At 37.7% G+C, this 19,968-nt stretch overlaps 1 protein-coding gene across 1 annotated transcript in view; it reads left to right on the top strand.

The window, feature by feature from the left end:
- Positions 1–19,968, top strand: part of LOC125485278 (exostosin-2-like) — a 77,089-nt gene that overhangs the window by 18,614 nt on the left and 38,507 nt on the right. Inside the window, exons 4-5 of the mRNA XM_048607364.1 lie at positions 16,429–16,545; positions 17,595–17,790. Coding sequence (XP_048463321.1) covers positions 16,429–16,545; positions 17,595–17,790 — 313 coding nt within the window. The remainder of the gene's footprint in view (positions 1–16,428; positions 16,546–17,594; positions 17,791–19,968) is intronic.

Genomic DNA, 19,968 nt, shown 5'->3' with positions numbered 1-19,968 from the left:
ACTTTTAGCGATTCATGCACAAGGACACCCAAGTCCCTCTGCACAGCGGCGTGCTGCAACTTTTTACCATTTAAAACATAGTCCATTTTGCTGTTATTCCTACCAAAATGACAGTTACCTACCTACCTGACACTTACCAACATTGTACTCCATCTGCCAGACCTTTGCCCACTCACTTAGACTGTCTATATCCCTCTGCAGACTTTCAGTGTCTTCTGCACACTTTGCTCTACCACTCACCTTAGTGTCATCTGCAAATTTTGACACACCACACTTAGTCCCCAACTCCAAATCATCTATGTATTTGGTTATCTGATACTTTACACAGGGCATCCTATGATATGTTGCCCATTTGGGATTGGGATATTACGCTATATTTGTTATTCTGGTGAGTGCCATGGTATGTTTCAGGTATATTTTGAAGCCAGGGGTATGGACAAGTGTGGTGTTTATGGTTGTCCCTGGTTATTGTCCCCTTATAAGGTGATGAAAATGCAGAAACGACCATGTTCTCTGAGTAGGTAATACTTTTCTCTTTATGTAAGCTGTATTTGAGCTATTTCAGTGGGAACAAGGTAAATAACTAAGAGCAAAAAATTGTAAATGCTCAATCAGTATCAAAATTAAATACATTTAATTTACAAAATTAAACAGACCTAAGATGCTGTTTAGTACATCCTCATCAGTTATGTGACCCTTTGATCTTTTACTTATAAATTCTATGTTTTGTGTGCTGCTTTCTCACTTCACCTGAAGAAGGGGCTATGCTCCGAAAGCCTGTGTTTTCAAATAAACCTGTTGGACAATAACCTGGTGTCATGTGATTTCTGACCTACTTTTTGTAGTTAGAATTGGCAGTATCGAATTCACAAAAATCTGTAACTCTTTCGCAAATATTAGTGTCAATGTGACTAATGATAAGCTCGTTTTCAGTGTTTTTTTCAGAATTCTGACATTTGGTATTTAGTGAAGTATATATTTGAAAACTGGCAAAATCTGAGCTCTATCTTCCAGCCAACTAAAAAATGAAAATGTAAACATTTGATGTGTTCAAAGAAATGAAACTTTTTTTCTGCAACAGCTTTTTGTTTATTCACAAAACATAGGCATCATTGACAAAATAGTATCCTTTCCTAATTGTCCTTGAGAAAGGGATGGTGAGCGGTTATCTTGAGCCACTGAAGACTGTGTGGTGAAGATACTTCCAAAGTGCTGTTCGGAAGGAGTTCCAAAATTTTTAATTCCCCTGATGATAAAGGAATGGGAGTTTTATCTCCACGTCAGGGCAGGATGTGATTTGGAGGGGAATTCTTGAGACAGTGGTGTTCCCACGTTCCTGATGCCCTGTTCCTTCGAGGTAACACTCGCAGGTTTGGGAGATGTTGTTGAAGAAGTCTTAGCAATTTGCTGCTGTGGAAAGTAGATGGTGTATACTGCAGACACTGGGCAGTGGTGGAGGGACTGCATGTTTAAAATCATTGGATGAACTGCTTTGTTCTGGATTGTGGTGACTTCCTTGAGTATTGGTGCCTCAGTCAACAAAACTGTGGGCTAATTGGATAGCCTGAACTGATGATGTGTTATTCACATAGTTCTAATCACTGTAAACCGGATCTTGCCTGAAGGAAAATCGGTGCTGCTCAAAAGAAGGAGAGATTTGAAAGTGAGGTGAGAGACGTGGTGACAGTTGTCATGGCAGAGCCAAGAAATGGTTTTAAAAACGTTCAGTTGCAAACTCAGCCTGTGATCCTGATGTGAATCCAAAACTCTTTTATCAGGGCAGAATAGTTTCTTCAGGCTAAGCAGAAATTTAAAATAGAAATCATATGAAAACCTCTGGCCCAGAATCTGATGTGAAAATAACTGAGATGAACGAGGGCATAATTTTATAATGAAAGGCAGGAGGTTTAGAGGGGATTTGAGGAAAATCTTTCTCACCCAGAAGGTGGAACGGGGTCTGGTATGCATTACCATGGAAGGTAGTTGACGTGGGATACCTCGCAACCTGTAGAAGTATTTGGATGAGCACTTGAAGTGTCATAACATTCAAGGCTATGGGTCTAGTGTGCGAAAGTGGGGCTAGTATAGTTAGTATATTTACTACATTACAGACTTGATGGGGCAAAGGGCCTGTAATATATTGTATGTTTCGTTAAATGGTGTTTTCCACTTTTTCTTGCACAAATGATGCAGCAACTTCAGGTGAGGAGCTCATGCATGGCTAGACAGTAATATTGAAAAGTGTCACTCCTTCATTAACATGAAAGCACCATCTTTGTTAATCACCTCAACATTGTTGAGGTGTGGTAAAAGAGCGGAAAAACACAAGATTCCCGGCAGGTCTGACAGCTTCTAAGGAGAAACAAGTTAATGTTTTGAGTCCATTTTGACTTTTTCAGAACAAGTGTTCTGAGGAAGCTCATATTGGAATCATCGTTAAGTTCCTCTTTGTACAGATACTGCAAAACCTGCTGAGTTTCTCCCCCACCATCTGTTTCTTTTTCAGATATCCAGAATCCCCAGTACATTTTTTATATTTGAGTGTTATGAGATTGCCGCATTTATGTGGTAGAACAGAAATTTAATTCTTAGGATTTAAATTCTAAGTGTTCTTTTAATGGATGAAGTGTTAAATCCCATCAAACAATGATTTTGTCCCTAAAAATTAACTATTGAAAGTGTGAAGTCTCATTCTTCAGATACATAAATTTAAAAGAAATTAAATCTGTGTCCTTTACATCAGTACCTCTCCCTTAATTAAAACTTGCTTCCTGCCTCCACTGTTTTCCTTAATCTGATTTGATGTTGAACTCAGCAAATTTAATTGAGTGCAAAAAAATCTAAATATCCAAGGCCAAGACTAACAACACATGCTGTTAGATATAACTGTGCATCTGGGTCAATCATTGAATTTTGTCATGCCATGGAGATAATTTCCCTCCCCTTCTGCCACCCCCCAGTGCCACTCTCACATGTACACACTTCTTTTATAGGTAGGAGAGGTAAATGCTATTGCCTAAAAGGCTAATATTTTACGTATTGTCACAAAAGGTTTGAATATGCAATATCCATTATTAAGACAGTACTAAGTAAGTTGTGGAGCATTTGTTCTATGTTTGATTTAACTTGTGGGTGAGCCATACATTTATCAGTTGTTGACACCTGGTTTTTCCATGTTTGAACTGAACCTTGAAGAATCCAAAATTGACACCCAACAAAAAGTATGTTTTTTTTTGTTTTATATCAGCAAGGAAACCTTAATTGTATTTATAAAAAACATTTGTATTCTGTTATCTCCTTGATGGGCCTGGCTGGAAAAAAGTATATGCATTGGAAGTGCATCTTAATTGTAATTCTGCTTCACCAGATGTTCAAAATGATAACTTTTTCATTCTTTGGCTAGTGCTTTTATAATAATTGGATGTTCTGTAATAATGTGGGGGTGCCAGATCGTGTTCACTGTGTAGCTATGGTAATTCCTTTTCATCTTTCACCACTTCATCACTGCCTCAGATTGAAATGCAAGATGATAAATTTTAAGGTCAGTCAATCCTTGGCAGATGCAGTATTTTGGCCATAAGCTCTGCAGATCCCTTCCTGATGTATATGTATTCAGTCATCATGTAATTGAAGGTGACAAGATCAAGAGGAGGTAATTATACAATTGTGCTCTTGCTAATTTTGCTTGTGGAATAATTGATCTTCTGATTATATGAGTTTACTACAGTGGTGAATGTTCCTAAGGGTTCTAAATGTGTTCATCTTTTGTTTTCCAAAGTCAAGACTTAGTAATTTTGTAAGGCTTTGACTAGTAAAATTTGAACTCGTGTTCTCCTACATAATTTTCAGTGTCAGCACGACCTTTTTCCTGCAATTGAGAAGATTTTCTTTCATGATTATCTTCTTTACCAAAAGAAAACAATCGCATTATGAGAATCGCTTTTGAAAAAGCGTTCAGTATTTTAGCACTGCCTGCAAATTATGGTATTTTTCAGTGGTATTGATACACCGAAACCAGTTCTGTAAGGCATTTTCTGTGCAACTGTGTCTGTAAGTAATTTTCTTCCGTAAATATGTGTGCATCTTTAGATGGTCATGGCAGGGTAACATAAAAGAAATGACTTCAGTGTGTAATAACTACCAATACCTATTAAATGGGTGAAAGATCAACTGATGGCGCTTGCAATTTAATTTAGTTTCTTGTCTGTTGAGTAATGGAGTAGTCACATTCTCTTAAAAAAGAAAACACATTGGTCTTAAAATGCTTGAAGAGCTATGATTTTTTTAAAATCCTGTAACCAATCAGTTTTACAATATTTATGAAAGGCAACACGTCATTAACTCTCAAGATTACTACATAATTAAACATAAACATGGAAAAACCTCAAATCTGGCAAGATGGGTTGGGGGTGGTGATGTAGTGCATTGTCAGCTTTCATAGGGACGGGAGGAGAAATTCTGCTGTTGAGCTACAATTGCTGTTGTTCCTATTTTTGTCACAAGCAGAAGAATGATGTAGCGTGTGAAGCAGGGTATTCTTTTTTAATCCATTGGATCAAGGGACATAAATTGATATTTATATCTAAGTTTTGAAGAAGTCTTTTAAAAAAGAAAAAAATTGCTGCTTTTCCTTGGAATAAAAATCCAGAATAAAATTAACCTCGTAACTGATGATTATCCATCATCCCGAAAAGTATTGATGTAGCATTTGCCACAATTTATATTTGACTGCTTCCCGTTGTTATTTTGTTTTGAAAAATTACTGAAATAATTTATTCATTTGCATTGTTTACAAAAGCTATATTTGACCTTAAAAGATTCCTTGGGGTGACAGGAGTTTATATGTTGTTTTAGTTTGTATGGCTTGATGCATATCGAATTATGCATGCAGAGCAGATCAAATTCAGACTTCCATATTTTAAAGCGTGGGAAACAAAAGCGCAATTCAACTGTTTTTTTAAAAGAAAAAGCTATTTGTAATTCAATTAAATTTTGATATTGAGGTGAATTGATCATAATTAAGCTTTACTTATATAATGTAAATATGAAAGTATTTGCAACAATCTACATATTCTATTTCTAACTTATATCCTCATCTTCATAGCCTTTCTGTACCCCCAGAAGAGTTTAGTTTCTCCTAATTTTAATACAATTGTACATACAACTTCAAGCCACACAATCACTGAATTTTATAGCACAAATATAGGCCCTTTGCACCTACGTGGATTCCCTGAGAAACGTGTTCACTTGGTCTTTTCTCCTACCCTTTTTGAATACTTCCAATTTAAAAATGACAAGGGCCTTTGTGTAACATTATGTCTGTGTAATGTTAACTATTTTGTCTTGTCTTGCAATACGAAATCTTCATATATATGTCTATATCTTTCTAATAGAGAACTTTTGTATCTTTCAGAACTCTTTAAAACTGAAGTTTTGAGGTTCCATGCCCGCTGTTTATAGAACATGATCTTAATTTCATGAACAGTACAAAAGAGTAGCAGATATCTTTGTAAAACCGATATTAACGCAAGTGTGACTAATTCTTTTTAGAAGGCTGCAAAACAAAATGTTATATTGTAAAATGTGTTACTTTTTCTTCTGCTAGTGGACAGCTTTGATGGAAACTAAACTGTCCATAATTGATTCAGAGATAGTGGGAACTGCCGATGCTGGAGAATCTGAGATAACAAGGTGTAGAGGTGGATGAACACAGCAGGCCAAGCAGCATCAGAGGATCAGGAAAGCTGATGTTTTGGGTCTGATGCTGCTTGGCCTGCTGTGTTCATCCAGCTCTACACCTTGTTATCTCTGTCCATAATTGATGCAGTGCAAAGTATAAGTATCAAGTAAGAAAGGAAAAATATTAAATTGGTTACTTGTAACTTTAAGGTTGGTGGAGCATGAAGGCATGATCAAAATACCAAGTGTTTTGCTATGATGTTCATGAAAGGGTGTGGTAATTAAAATAAATAGCTACAGGTGGAAATAGATGGATTTCAGTATGGTCACTGTGGATGAGGAAGCAATACCAGAACCCCAGAATGGAAAAATGTTGTACCCTATATTTCCTATATTGTGGTGTGTGTGTGTGCGCATATACATGGGGGTAAGCCAGGGGGGGCATTCATGACCAAATAGTAGAGGCTTTGATTACATACTTGGATGTGAAAAATGCCAGAGAACTGGAGAGTTGCCTCTATTGGATAACTTTTCAATGGGGGAGAAAGCAATAATTGGGAAAAAATACACCATTCTTTACAATCTCAATAATTCTAGAGGCTATATACCAGATAACACTAACACTCTCCTTGAAAGATACTGCTTCACTAAAGGCAGTCTGTGTCATTTCCTAAAATGCAAGCCACGCTTGACGAGTTTAATCCAAATATTTTTAGGGAAATCACAAATCATACGGCCACTTGATTACAATTGAACATTTTGATAAGTTTCAGGCAAAGCTAAATTGAGTCAGTAATGTAAGCATATAGTTATCATTGAATGATATAAAGGTTGGAAAAATTGAAAAATTCATTTTTTATGCCAAGTGCATGAGATGAAATTGGTTGTCTTTGGTAGCAAATATGTGATCTCGTACTTTATATCTTGCCCAAGCTAAGTCATGCAAAAGGTCAGACATAAGATGGCTGTTGTCCGGCTACCAGTGTTTTGTGCTATCCTCAGGATTGAAATGGTATTAGAGCCAGAATCAATCATAGATTTCAAATCAAAAATAGATTAATATTTGAAAAGAGACATTTCAAAGGTTATATAAGAAAAGGCTGTATGAGAAAAAGCTCGAGGATGGTCCTATGTTCTTTTTGAGAACCAGATATGTATCATTGATTGAATGGATTCTTTGTTATTGTAAAGTTCCATGGCTCTGTCCTGGCTGAAATTTCAGGATTTGTTACTTGTTCTTAGAAGTGTTAACTTTACTAACCCCAAACTTAAATTGATTTTAAAGTCGCCTAACAAAATACTGGTTTTAAGACCTGATACTAAACAGTGCTTAAGCACAAACTAGCTGAATCTGGTTCTGGAATTTAATTAAAATGGCTAAACAGTCATATTCTGTCTCTACTGGCCAAATAAATATTCATAGCAGTTCAGGCAGCTTGGATAGAGTTCCTTTGCACAACTTGTTTTGATAACCTTGTGCACCTACTACTTGATAAAATTAGTTTGCATCCTTATGAAGGCATATGGAACAGATTCCCATTATTACTTTTTGGTTTGATGTAAAGTTTTAATTTTTCAACCATGCGCTGTATTGGGACTTGTATGATGGGATTATTCTGAATTTACTAGTGATCCTCTCCTTGAGTAAAATATGCAAGTGGAGGAATTAAGTTTTTTGAATGACTTCTAATTGGTGTTTAGGCATTAATTGGTTGTAACATACAAGGGCAGCCTTCAGTGCATGCATAATATAGTCTTTTTGAAAATTATTGCCACACAGTCCTTAAACTGTTGCAAGACACAGCAGATACCAAGAGAAGTTGATTGATCTGACTGAATAGATTGTGCAGTTCATCCCTTGCCTAATTGGCATCTTCCTTTTAGGATGATAAAGGTGGTCATTTTAAACTCTCGTACACTGAGAAGATAGTAAACTTTGAGAACTACACTTGTGACACTTAACATTGTGATTTATGTGATCAGAATTTGAAAAGCTAAAGAATGCATTTCTTTTGAATGGTTGCGTCATCATTTTACCAGTGATATCCTAGCTATTTTTAAGTTTTGTGTTACGTATTATTTTAGGTTTTGTTCAGATGTTCACTTCAAGAATGCATTGTGAATCTCTCTCACTTTCACCGATGACTGCCATTCCAGTTTGTAGTCATGTTCTTTGTGCAACTATTGAACCACCTAAGGTATTATACATTGAAAGTCTGCAAGTTAGCTCTATTGGAACAAACGTGGCTGATTTTGGGAAAATCTACGTACTTTCGCCTGAATATCTCATGCCATGATTGTTTTTTGTCTGCTTTGAAGTGTCTGGTGGTATATCCATTGTTTGAGCACATTGTCTAAGTATAGGTTGTAAATGTATTGCTATATTTTACTTCCATTCTTACTTTATTGACAGGAGAAAACTGAAGACTTTACCCATCAGTGGATCTTCACTTGTCTTCACTGTGTGAAATTAATGCGCCAGTGTGCTTATGCTTTGGCCCTGTCACAGTTGATTAATTTCTTTTGTAGCTGGAAATTCCTTCTACGTGTAAAAGTAGACTTTCAAATGGATAGTGTTACAGTTGGGGAGAGGAATATACCTTTTCTCCTTTTCTGTTTTCTTGGTTGATAGCATTGAGGAGTAACGTTTTAACACTTTGAATGCTGTAACTTGAAAGAACAGATAAAAACAACTTTTTTGAGAGCCCGCTGTCAGATTTTCGAATGATTAGTTGCAAAATTTGAGTAACGAGGGAAGGGTTACCAACATTTGACCATTTTGTCAACCCGCTGTGTGGGTAATAATATGTATTAATACTGCGACCACATGACTAGAATTGGCTGGAGAGGTAGCTAATAAATTTTAATCTACAAGGGCAGCCCAACAAACTAATCTGGTACCAGATCCTAAGAAAGAGATTTCTCCCAGCAAAAATAAAGAATACAGTTAAAGAATGCAGTCTTGAAAAAGAAAGTACTCTCAAGTAGTGAGGTGGAGATAATCCATTTTAGTTACAAGTATTTCTCTATTAGAAAGACTTGTTCACAACTTGGAATGACAATCCAGAAATTTCCAAATTCTATTTGTCTTCAGGGTACGAGGAAAGTCTCCTTCAAGCCTACAATATTTGCTAACACTACCTTAAGGATTTATAAATAAATTTGTTTCTGTTTTACCCTTGTAGTCATCTCAGTGCAGTTTACATTTCTAGAAATGATATTTGTTTGTATGTATTTACATTTTGGGTGTTGTGTGAATAGATATGCATCCTTTCTTCTGCTCCTACACCTTTTAGTTTTAAGGTCTTTCATTTAAACATTGAAGAAAGCTTGTTGATTGGGAATGGAAGGTTATCATGATTTCCTACTTAAAGGAAAGAAAGATTGCAAATAACGCTGAACTGCCATACATATCTTGCTTTTAATTCAGCTGGAAGTTTTCTATTTGGAGTATGAGTTACTTCAATTGCATAAGTTTATGTCTGTAAAACATTTAGCTTGTGCATCAGCATCAGGAAGACAAGTGTCATGGTTTAGGATGTTGGCATACCACTATCTGTTAACATTGAGATGCAATGCTAGAGATGGCTGATAGCTTCATATTTCTAGACTCCATAATCACCAGGAATTTTTCATTTAATGCTGAAATCAATGCGCATCATAAAAGCTGTAGCTGTTACATCCAAACTGAGCAAGAGATAATGAAAGGGGTTATTTTATGAAGAAAGGTTTGAGTTTGGGCCTGTATCCATTGGATTTTAGAAGAATGAGAGGTTATCGTATTGCAATATACAAGATCCTGAGGAGACTTGACAGGGTTGATGCTGCGGTGATGTTCCCTTTATAAGAGAGAGAGAACGAAGAGACATGGCTTAATAAAAATACACAACCATTTAACATGGAGTCTTAGAATCATTTGTTTGGAATTCTCTGGAATGGTAAAAGCAGGTTATTGAATACTTTTAATGCTGAACTTTATCCTGTATTGACAAAGGAGTCAAAGATTATAGAGGTTAGATAAGAAAGTAATTGAAGCTGTAATAATATCAGCTGTGATTTTATTAAATGGCAGAGAAGGCCTGAGGACGTGAATAGTCTGCTGCTGTTCTTAATTCACATGTTCATGTAAAACCATCTGCAACCTGGCTGAGAATATCAAACAAAAGGTGCAAATCTCAGTTCTCATTAAATCTGATGTTGTGCCATGTTTAGAAGTTAGGGTATGAAGGGATATTGACAGCAATGGTGGAATGACCTCATTGATCCTGCACTTTTTTAATGCAAATAAACAAAAAATATTATGTCATGCTTTTGACTGTTTGCATTGATGAATTTTCCTTCAGAGTTAAATATTAGTACATTATAAAAATTTTCAGGAACAAGAAGCTGACCATTAGCTGCTCTTAGTATTTTACAAAGTATGTGGAAAGAAACTAAAACTTGACTCAAAGCTTGTGTTTTATCTGCAAGTTGACTCATTTAACTACACAAATTCAGGAAAGATTTGAGATTTGAATCTTTTTGCTAATAATCAAAATGACTGTGTTGGCAGCCAGTTAACAAGTCATCCAGAATTTCACCCACCAGGCAAGTATAAAGATCTATGTAAAAGACACAGAATCAAAGTCTTTTGTGAAACTGTACAATTTTATTCGAAAACCACCTAGTATGTAATGTCTGCTGACATTTAGAGATGAGGTTTAGTAACTTTAATATGTGGGGAAAAATGTGTATGATGAGTATGAGTGTGTTGCTGTGCAGAGTACACAAAGGAAACCTCCTCATGCAGTAAACTGTTACTTACACATGTGCTATCTCATTTAGAGCTTTATACTGAAATGCATTTTGAATGCAATTAATAAATCTGAAATTAAAATCTAGTACAATGAGTATGAAGCAATCACCAATTGTTGCAAACATCCATCTACTTCACTGATGTCCTTTTGGGAATTAAATCCTGCCATTCTTGGCTGGCCTGGTTTACATTTGATTCCAGGCATACACCAATGTGGTTTACTCTTAAATGTCCTCTGAAATGGCCATTAAGCAACTTAGTTGTATCAAACCACCAGGAAGTCAAAGTAAAGGAACAAAACCAGGCAGACCAGCATAGATCTAGGTACTGGAAACAACACTGGCAAATTTAACCCGTCATCCAACAAGGTCCTTCCTGTTAATATGTGGGGGCTTGTGCCAAAATTGAGGGAGCTGTTCCATAGACAAGTCAAGCAACAGCTGGACGTAATTGTATTCTCAGAAACATTTCTTACATTCAGTATTCCAGATACCTCAATCTCCTGTCCCTGGATATTTCCTGCACTGCCTACCAGTGTTGGCAGCACAGTATACATTAAGGAGAGGTTAATATTGAGTTGCAAGTCCTTGATTGAGCACATGAAGTGTAATGGCATCAAGTCAAACATGGACCAGGAAAATTTTCTGCTGATTGCACTTGCTTCAACCACCATCTCCCCTGCCTCTGCAACTGATGAATCAGTCATCTTCTACGCTGACACCAATTTAGAAATGCTGAAGGTAGCAAGGGTATAGATGATTATTGTTGCAAAGTTGTGTACAGTACTTGTGAATTGGAAAACAGGAAGTTAGAATTTGTTTATAAAAATGGTAGGAGGAAAAAGTGTATAGTCTCTTTTTAAGAGGTGATGTGTTTTTTAAAGCTTGGAGGTTAAATGAAGATGTGTCTGTAAGCAGTTGAAGAGGTACAGACAATTCTGAAATTGAAACATGTATCAATTGGCTGTGTAATTGGAAACCTTTGACTTATTTTGATGTTTTGGCAACTAGCTGGAATCAGCCAGTTAATTTAAACTAAGCACTTAGAGATTGAAAACCAATTGAATTTAAATCTGACAGTTTTGACAACCTCAGACCAATTCTGTTATTTAAAAATTGATAGGTCTTTGGGGGTATATAAGAAGTGGGTTTTTGAAAATCGGTGTGCTAAATGGAATAGATTTTGAACAGATGTAGCAACTCAACACTGGGTATCTGTGAGGTACCATGGGCCACAGGCAGCAGCAGAATTGTACTCAACACAGTCTTTGTAACCTCTTGGTCTGACATGTCCCCCATTGTATCAGTACTACCAACCATCTTTGGCTGTTTCATCCATGACCTTCCCTCCAACTAAAAGTTAGAATTGGGGATACAAGGTTCAGCACTATTCACAACTCAGATTCTGAAGCAGCCTATGTCCATAGGCAGCAATATCTGGACAACGTCCAGGCTTGAGCTGATGAGTGACAACAAGGTGCCAGACAAGTGCTAGGCAATGACCATCTCAAAGAAAAGAAATCCTAGCCACCTCCCCTTAATATTTGTTGGCATTACCATTACTGAATTTTTCCTTTCACTGTACATATATTATCATTTTGGAAAGCCCATCTGAAATAAAAGTATCTGACAGGAGTATTTCAGATATCTCTGTTTCACAGTTTTCACTTTACGAAAAAAATAGACCGAGTTAGGTTATACTCTCTGAAGTGTATTGAAATCTTCAATTTTGTGGTTCATGTACTGGCCATTTCACAACCACACCAACAACTCCATGTTTATGTAGCTTCTTTAAGATCAACAATAAAGATTTCAAAGTTCTCTACCAGCCATCAGAGAGCACAATATGACACAAGACCACATAAGCAGAAGTTCAAAGAGATGACCAACACTTCATGAAAAATATGAGTTATGTTAGTATGTTAAAAAAAGAAAGACTATGTAGAGAGATTTGGAGTCGGAATTCCAGAGTTGAGGCCCTGAGCTGTTGAAGGAACTGCTACCAAAATTTGAATGGTTAAAAGCAGGGATCATCAGGAGGCCTGAACTACAGGAGCACAGGTGGGACTGGAAGAGGCTACAGAGATGGGGAGGCCGAGGAGGAATTTGTAAACAAGGTTAAAACCCAGACTTTGCTGAACTGATAACAAACCTAAGCAGGGATTGATTGGTGAACAGAATTAAATGTGAGTTACAGCAATGACAATTTTGGATGATCTCCAGTTTATGGATGGCGGAGCTTTTGAGGTTGAGTAGAAGAATGCCAAAGTAGTCATGCTTAGAGTTGAAAAGACACAGATGAGAATACAGCAGAAGATGGCCTGAGACAAGAGCAGAGTCAGGCAATGATACATATATGGAAATAGGCAGACTTCAGTGAAAGTGCAGCTTTGAGTTTGAATGCTTAACTTGGGGTCCAGGTATGGCACAGACCTTGCAAGAGATGTGATTCAACTTCAAATAATTTGCCAGGAAGAGGGGTGAAGTTGGTGATTAGGGAACAAAGTTTATGACAATGGCTTCATCTTCCCAATATTTAATTGGAGGAAATTTCAGTGTGTATGGAGTTCATGGAGTCAGAGTAAAACAGCATCATGAATTTTCCTGAGAGTGATTCCAGACAGCAGTTCCATCAGCCTGCTAGTCCTAATGGAAGTCAAACCATATTCTGCACTGGCCTTTCTTTGTATTGAGCTTGTGTTCTACAGTCAGAAATTGATTCCATTCTACAGCTACTAGATCCAGACTTCTGTAATGTCTAACTATTACTTTCAAAATGATTTTATTAAAGTGAGATGGAATCTTGTTTACCAAAACTGGTGAGAAAGCAGACAATGACAAATTTGCTACTGGTGCAGGGATTAAAGAAATATTGCCAAGTTTGTTTGCAGAACACCAACTAACTGCATTTATAATTGCAGTTACATAGAACAGTACAGCACAGGAACTGGCCTTTCAGCCTACCAGGTCTGAGCTCGCCAAGATGCCATTCTAAACTAATCCTATCTGCCTGCATGTGATTCATATCTCTCTATTCACCTATTCATGGGACCAGAGCTTTCAAAGATTTTATACTGTGTATTCACCCAGGTGGTAAGATGTACAGAATTTAAACAAAAGTTGCTTTATGCACCAAACATTTGATGTGATTCTTTTAGTACTTTTCTGCTTTAAGTTAAGCATAATCCAATAAAGTTATATTTTTAATCTACTCTATTAGAAATAATAAGATAAACCAAGCATGTGATCACAGCAGATTGTTGTGCAAACATCAGCACTGACATTCTCTTTGTTTTAATTTTTCTTATTCATTCACGGAATGAGGGTGTCACTGGCTAGGCCAGCATTTATTGCCCATCCCTAATTGCCCAGAGAGCAACTAATAGTCAACGACATTGCTGTGGGTCTGTAGTCACATGTAGACCAGACATGGTAAGGATGGCAGTTTCCTTCCGTAAAGGAGATTAGTAAACCAGATGGTTTTTTCTGCCCATTGACAATGGATTCATGGTCATCATTAGATTCAAAATTCCAGTTTTTTTTTTAAAAATTGAATTCAAATTCCACCATCTACTGTGGTTGGATTCAAACCCAGGTCCCCAGAACATTATCTAGGTTTCTGGATTAACAGTCCAGCGATAATAGCACTTGGCCATCGCCTCCCCTAAATATTCATAATCTAGGGTCAGTGAAGGGATAGAGTCGTAGAGTTATACAGCATGGAAACAGAACTTGAGGTTCAACTCATCCACACTGACCAGATATCCTAAACAGATCTAGTCCCATTGTCAGCACTTGGTCCGTATCCTTCTAAACCCGTCCTATTCATGTACCCATTCAGATGCCTTTTAAATGTTGTAATTGTACCTGCCTGTACCACTTCCTCTGGCAGCTCATTCCGTGCACTCACCACATTCTGCATGAAAAAATTGCCCCTGTGGTGCTTTTTAAATCTTTCTTCCCTCACCTTAAACCCAAGCCCTCTAGTTTTGGACTCCCCTAGCTTGGGAAAAAGACTTTGTCTATTTACCCTGTCCATGCCCCTCAAGATTTTATAGAATTATATAAGGTCACCCCTCAGCCACCGATGCTCCGGGGAATAAGCCCCAGTCTATCAGTCTCTCCCTATTGCTGAAGCCCTCGGTCCTAGCAACAACATTATAAATCTTTTCTGAGCCCTTTCAAGGTTGGCAACATCTTTCCTAAAGCCAGGAGGGTAGAACTGAACATATCTGATCAAGGTCCCCTTGTACTCTCAGGTAATCTTCTTCACTATCCACTACACCATTAATTTTGGTGTTAGCTGCAAATTTGCTAACTATACCTACTGTCTTCAAATCCAAATAGTTTATATAAATGATATAAAGTAGTGAGCCAACACCGATCCTTGTGGTACGCCACTGGTCACAGACCTCCAGTCTGAAAAACAACCCTGTACCACCACCCTCTGTTTCCCACCTGTAAGCCAATTTTGTATCCAGTTGGCTAGTTCCCCTTGGATTCCATGTGATCTAACCTTGTTAACCAGTCTATTCTGTGATATCCAGCTGGCTGACCTTGTTACGGTAGTGATCAGTGCTATTTTGAGAATGTTGTCAGGGCCCTGTAGCCTTTGTCGCATCCAGTGCCTCCAGCCATTTCTTGACGACTGGCACATGTGATACTAGGGACTTCTGAAGGAGGCCAAGGCAGATTATCTATTCAGCACTTCTGGCTGAAGATTGTTGCAAATGCTTCAGCCGCATCTTTTGTAGTGATGTGCTGGGCTCTCCTATTGTTGTACTATTGAGAATGTGCATCTTGGTGGAGCCTCCTCCTCAAGTGAGTTGTTTAATTGTCTGCAACCATTCATGACTGGATGTGGCAGGACTGCAGAGCTTAGATCTCATCCATTGTTTGTGAAATTGCTTAGCCCTGTCTGTCACTTACTGCTTATATTGTTTGGCTGTCAAATAGTCCTGTTTTGTAGATTCACCATGTTGACACCTCATTTTTAGGCATGCCTGGTGCTAATCGTGCACACTTCAATGAACTAGGGTTGTTTCCATAGCTTCATTGTATTGGTAGAATGAGGGTTATGCTGAGGTTGCAGAATGCAATGGAGGATGATTCTGCTGCGGCTGATGGTCCACAGCGCCTCATGGATGCTCAGTCTCAAGTTGCTAGATCTGTTTAAAGTCTGTCCCATATAGTATGGTTGTCATGCCATGCAACGTGATCTAAGGTATTCTCACTGTGAAGGCGGGACTTCATCTCCACCAACACTGCCGTAGACATGCATCTGCAGCTGACAGATTGGTGAGGATGTATGTTTATCCCTCTTGTTGGTTCATTCACCACCTGCCACAGCCCCAGTCTAGCAGCATTATCCTTTGGGATTTGACCAGCTCAGTCAGTAGTGCTGCTGCTGAGCCATTCTTGGTGGTAGACATTGAAAACCCCACCCAGAGTATATTCTAGGCCCTTGTTACACTCGGTGTTTCTTATAAGTGATGTTCAATGTGGAGGAATACTGATTCAACAGCCAAGGGGGGTGATGGTGGTGTTGGTTGAGAGATGGAGGCTTGTGTAATAACCAGCATGTTTCCTTGCTCGTGTATAACCTAGTTTAGTGTAAATTACAAAATACAAGGGAATATTTTTAGAATCCTAAAAAGAAGATTTTTTTCTATATTTATCTTCGTTTCTAAACTGAAGGCAGGAAGCTAAGTTTCTAAAATTGAGTAATATGTTTTAAGCAGGTTTTGCTTGATGTCTTTGCTTTGACAATGGCTCTGCCTTCAGAAATACTTCAGAATGTATGATAATAATTCCCTGACTATGCTTTTGCTTTCTCTAACCCTTTTCAATTATCCCTGTGTTTAGGATCCATTCTATATTACCTGATTCAGTATGTTTTGAGAATCTGAGTTGCAGATAACGTTGGTCATTTTTTTTTCTTGTCTTTCTTTTAAGAGCCCTTCTAGCAGGTGGAGGCTTTTCCACGTGGACGTATCGACAGGGTTATGATGTTAGCATTCCAGTTTTTAGTCCGTTGTCAACAGATGTCAATCTGCCTGTGAAGCATCCTGGGTAAGAATCAGCTACATTATTACTGGAAATCTTGATGTATTTATTACATTCTCATTTTATCAACGTTACTTATAAGATTCCAAATGTACTGCATTTAAAGTTATGGTGGACAGTTTTCATAGCTGTTAGTAGGCTATCTTGCAGACTTGGTACAAAATCTCCTTCTGCATTGTGTTTTGGATAAATTAAGTATACCCCACCACACTGTCACCCCAGCAAAATGACTTTAGTCTTGGGAAATCTTTACAGACATCATTCTATTGTTCCAAATCACTTTGTATGTAATTGGAAAGAATAAAACTCCTGTTATGATGAAATAGCTACCATCGTGCAATGAAGATTTAAGCAATAACTACCCATGGTGTTTAGTGAATACTTGAAAGGACCTGTTAGATTATAGGAATCTCATTCTTCCAGTCATACAGCACCAAATATTATATTCATGGTTCTCGTTGCAATTGTTTACATTCAGGTAAGAAGAAGCTGTCTCCAGGGCTGTGCTTTTGCAAACTTATAGCAAAAGTAGTAAACTCCAATTTGCAACATGTTTGAAAATTAATGCTGAGAATCTGGGAGCTTCAAGCTGAAATAACTTTCTACTGTGTAATTTAGTTTGAATTCTCCATTTGTTAACAAACTAGTCAAGCAAATTGTTGCCGTAAACATTGTTGCACATGCTCCTGTTCAGTAATGCAAAGTAGATGTTCATTGGACTTGATGCAGGATGCTTCCAGGTTGCAATCATGGACTGGTGTTGTTCAAAACAAAACTAGTTCTTCTGTGCCAGTTTACTGAAATGCAGTTAAGTTCTAGCATGTAGTATGATAATGTAAAGAAGATATTCCTATGTTATTGTTAGTGTACTAGCTCTCCCGACAGCCCTTTAGCCCAAAAGACAGAAATCACTTGTTTGTGGTTTTTGTTTTGCTTTAATTGATTTCACCAACATATACAAGTTGTAAAATCAATTCAACAGATTTACAGTACATCAAAGGTACATGAGAAATATTTTTAACAATGGAAAATAATACCTTAATATATATTTTCAGGTACAGAATGTATTTTATCTTGTCTACACAAACTGCAATCCACCCAGAATATCGCACTGAGCTGGAGGCCATAGAAGCAGAACATGGAGATGCTCTGCTAATCCTAGACAAATGTACCAACTTATCAGAAGGTGTACCTTCTACAAGAAAACGTTGCCACAAAAATCAAATCTTTGACTACCCACAGATTCTACAGGTATAATACATTTATATGAACACTGCTGTTAATTCACAGTGCTGCTTATGATTAACATTGAGTTTCAGCTATTATTTTGAGATAGGAGTAATCTTTCGACTAGTTGCTACTGCAGCTGTTTCTAGCTAAACTCATCTTGTAACAAAGTTTTGCAACATGACTGTGAGGCCTTGATGGCATAAGGAGAAACAGAGGGGCATATGTGCCAGCAATTGGTGTTTTACAGTCACTATTATAGAGTTTAACATATAAGAGAAAGCTGTCTGATAATTGCTGTGGACATGTTGTGTAACATCTACTTAACTAAGTTATTTGATTTAATAGTAGCTGCAATGCTGGTGTAGAGAAAGTGACAGATTTTTTTAACTTCACCAGTTAAACATAACAAAGAATTAGGAACAGAAACAAAAACACAAAGATCTGGAGAAACTCGGCAGGTCTGGCAGCATCTGCAGAGAGAAAAAGAACTTGTTTTCGAGTCCAGTGACCCTTCGTCAGAACTGAACAAGGGTCACCGGACTCGATGTTAACTGCTTTACTCTCCAGAGATGCTGCCTGACCTGCTGAGTTTCTCTAGAACTTTGTTTTTGTTTCAGATTTCCAGAATCTGCAGTTCTTTGATCTGTTTAGTGTTTAATTTGCTACCGCACCTTTTCTAGGTATGTCCACATTAAAGAAGCTCTGCTCCTCTCTCTGATAGGATTTCCATTTGAATCTTTCTTCTTGTTCACCATCATTACTTTCGTTTTCACTACTAGTGTTTACTAAAGTGTTTGGCTAAAACCTGCTTTCACAGCCACATTTGATTCCTTAGTGATTGTCTGTATTGCAGGCTTACCCCATCTAGATTCTAATTGAAATTTCATCTTTCATGTTTAAAATCCACACAGGATCTCTCATATCTCCACAATGTACAGTGCTCCTCAGACAGCTATCCTTGCCACATCCTGAGATGCTGGCTCAGTGTCATGAGCTACCATGTCTACATACTTGACTTCTCTCTTCATCAGCTTTGCCTCATGCTAACGCAAATCTGTCCCGTCCCCAAAATCCACTTCATTCTTTGGCTCAATTTTGATTTCTTCGTTCTCCAGCATCTGCAACTGTCTGTTTTATATCAATAGGAATAGAAGTGGGCTGTACAGCCTCTTGAGTTTCTTCTTTATTCACTAAGATGATGGCTTACCTTGATTTAGCATCTACAGCTCTCTGGGGTAGAGAATTCCAAAAATCCATAGAGAGGAAATTTTTCCTTGTCTCACCTTAATTGATTGACCTCTTGTCCTGAGACCATGTCCCCATTATTATTAGATAGGAGCAACACATTTAGAAAATTATTGTTTTTAAAAGGGAAATGGTGCTTGAAAAAGTTATTAACATTCTTTGAGGGTATAGCAAATTGGGGGAGGAGTCTTATAGTGCAGTGCTAGTGTCTCTATCTCTAAAACAGGAGGCTGAGGTTCAAGTTCCATCTGCTTCTGACTTCTGTCATAACATTTCTGAACAAGTTAATTTAAAATCTATGTAACAAATAGGGTGAATAATGGGGAGCCAGTAGATGCAAAGTATTTAGACTTCTAAAGGCATTCAATAAGGTGCTATATAAAATGTTACTACACAAGAGAAATGCATATTGAGTTGGGATGAGGAAGTTGTCTTATAAGAATAGGTTGAATGCATTGGGCCTATGGCCATTGAGGTTTACAAGAATAAGATGTGGTCTAATGGGAACACACATGATTCTGAGAAGCCTTGACAAGGTAGCTGCTGACAGGATGTTTCTCTTAGTTGAGCACAATTTAGGAACAAAGAGGTCTCCCATTTCAAACATGATAAGGCCAGATTTCTTCTTTGAGTGTCATTATGTTTGGAAATTTGTGCACTAGGGAGCAGTGGAAGTTGGGTCACTGAATGCATTCACAGATTTTTGATTGTCAAGGAAGTAGAGTTAAGAAATGCATGAAGTCACTGTCAGATCAGTCATATTCTTATGGAATCGTAAGGCAGATTTAATGGAATCAGTGGCTTTTCCTGGATCTTTTCTCTTATCTCATAGTTTTTGTGTCATTTTGGGAAGATATCCAGTGTTTATAGGAATAACAGAGACAACAAGGTGCAGAGCTGGATGAAGACAGCAGGCCAAGCCGCATCATAGGAGCAGAAAGGCTGACGTTTCGG

Source organism: Rhincodon typus, chromosome 17, assembly GCF_021869965.1.
Source record: "Rhincodon typus isolate 14 chromosome 17, sRhiTyp1.1, whole genome shotgun sequence".
Taxonomy (NCBI): Eukaryota; Metazoa; Chordata; class Chondrichthyes; order Orectolobiformes; family Rhincodontidae; genus Rhincodon; species Rhincodon typus.
Note: the sequence above shows the minus strand (reverse complement) of the source record. Positions and strands in the feature narration are given on the sequence as shown.